We start from the raw sequence: 2,069 nt of genomic DNA on the forward strand, positions 1-2,069 counted from the left end.
AATTTGAGATATGGAAAAATCATCTAATGCATAAAAGGCCCAAATATAAAAGGGCATTTAGAAAATATGGTGATTTTCAGTCAACTATTGTTATCCAAAATTAACAGTTTATCTGCATTAGTGCATTTTTTGCAATGATACCAAATCATGTATTGGAACACACAAAATTGATAACAACTGACTGGAAATCTTAATACTGACAATTAAGCAATTTTTTGTATAAAAATTAAAATGATGTCATATTGAAGAGATCATTCAGCCTATACAATTAATGTCTCTATGCTAGACTTTTTAGGCATACTACAAACAGGGCAAACTTGCAGAAAAGGCTCACAAGTTTTACACGAACAGAGGTGTCTGCAAGGAAGAAACATAAAGCACGAATTTTGAGAATTACAACATTTGCAATCCATTGTCCTTTTCCTAATTTGCTCAACCTCTTCTACCCCACCAGCGCCACCACCACCGCACAGTCTGTTTTCTCCTGTTCCTTCTTCCATTGCCCTGTTTCTCATGTTTTCATCGCAACACGACTCTGCATCCTCTTTTGTCACCCGATACAGAGCTCTTTCTTTCATATCTTCTAAGGTGTTGTGAAGGGACAATACCATAGCCTCGTTTTCCTCGGCTACCTTACGCCATGATTGGTTCTCCACCTCCAACCTTGTCATAAATTCTTTCAACTCGGTGCTTTTCTTTGTTGCCTGCGCTATTTCTTCATCTTTCTGTCTCAACAAATGAAGAGCATTCGATTCCACCTTCTTCAATAACTCTGCCACATGCTGTTTCCTTTGCTCTTGCAACAAAATCCTCAATTTTTCGTTCTGCGGAAACACTAATTAGATTAAAATAGACACCAACTAAAAAAGTGCTCAGTTTTTTAATAACAAATATTGAAGATTTAAAATAGCAATTAACAGTGGAATTTGTCGAAAGTGCAGACAAATGCAACCGAAGCGGTCACTTTGTGTTTGACCACGGCGGAAAATGCGGTTTGAAAAGAATTGGTATACTAACATGTGATCTGATATGGTGATCAATCTCCCTCTGTTGATCAAACTCAATAGCCAAGCATTGAGGATATGAGGCTGAAGGCTGAACAACATTCTTATTGAAGGCGTTTTGGAGGACATTGGAATTGGAATTGGAATTGGAATTGGAAAAACAAGAAAAGTTGGGAGGAACAAGAGGAATGTTCTGATTCATCTGCCAGCCACCTGGTTGTTGTTGCCTGTGACTATGACTATATGCTGCTGGAGATTTGTCTACCCTTGACACGTGAAAAGGAAACGGAGGAGCATTGTTGGGATACAACTGTGCTTCAATCGCCATATCCAGATCCAAATTAAAGCCAAGTGTTCTCCTTCACCGCATTTGCAGAGAACAGAGGGTGTAATTGGGTGTGTTGTGATTTGGAGGAAGACGTAGGCATAGAATCAGAGTTGTCTGGCAAGAGCTTGGTGTGAAAGGATACATATTTATAGTGGGGGGGAATTAAAAAAAGAATGGATAGATTTTGAATGAATAGAAATAGTAACTGAAAAAGTTGAAAAGGTCTATGATACTGCAGAGTCTCTCTCTCTCTCTTAATAATAAATAAACTTTTTTTCTCGTCCAAGCATTATAGAAAGAGGAGTGTGGGACGCGCAAAGCAACGACGCACCGCATGCAGGTCAGGTCAGACACATGCGTTTCTTTCGATTTGAACACATAAATAAACCTGTGAATGTGAAAAAGTCAGTTTCCATTCATGACTAAAATTTAAATTGTCAGATTTTTCAGCAGTTTCGTCGTTTAACAAAGGAAATTATTCAAACCGTACGATACGATTTACTTTTTATTTTATATTCTAGTAATAAATAAATATCCATGGAATCCTTTTTCCCCTTCCCTAATTCTATGTTTATTACTGATTTATGAGTTTATTGCGCCTTAGAAGTTACCGATTCAGGTTTTGCTAAGCTTATTAAGAAATTAATAAAACAAATTATATATTAAATCATGAGATTATCATTTGTTGCCATTTTTATTGCAGTATAAATTAAATTAAAATCATGCGCACAAACTGT

The 2,069-nt window shown here is 36.8% G+C and overlaps 1 protein-coding gene across 1 annotated transcript; it reads right to left on the reverse strand.

Moving 5' to 3' along the window:
* Positions 1-218: 218 nt before the first annotated feature.
* On the reverse strand, positions 219-1,681 carry LOC100776899 (probable BOI-related E3 ubiquitin-protein ligase 3). Its single transcript, XM_003522597.5, has 2 exons — positions 1,018-1,681; positions 219-824 (listed from the first exon to the last, which is right to left on the reverse strand). Exons 1-2 carry the CDS (start codon positions 1,330-1,332, stop codon positions 261-263), a joined length of 879 nt encoding a protein of 292 aa, XP_003522645.1. The 5' UTR covers positions 1,333-1,681; the 3' UTR covers positions 219-260.
* Between the last annotated feature and the right edge of the window lie 388 nt (positions 1,682-2,069).

The sequence above is a fragment of the Glycine max genome, chromosome 4, assembly GCF_000004515.6.
Source record: "Glycine max cultivar Williams 82 chromosome 4, Glycine_max_v4.0, whole genome shotgun sequence".
Taxonomy (NCBI): Eukaryota; Viridiplantae; Streptophyta; class Magnoliopsida; order Fabales; family Fabaceae; genus Glycine; species Glycine max.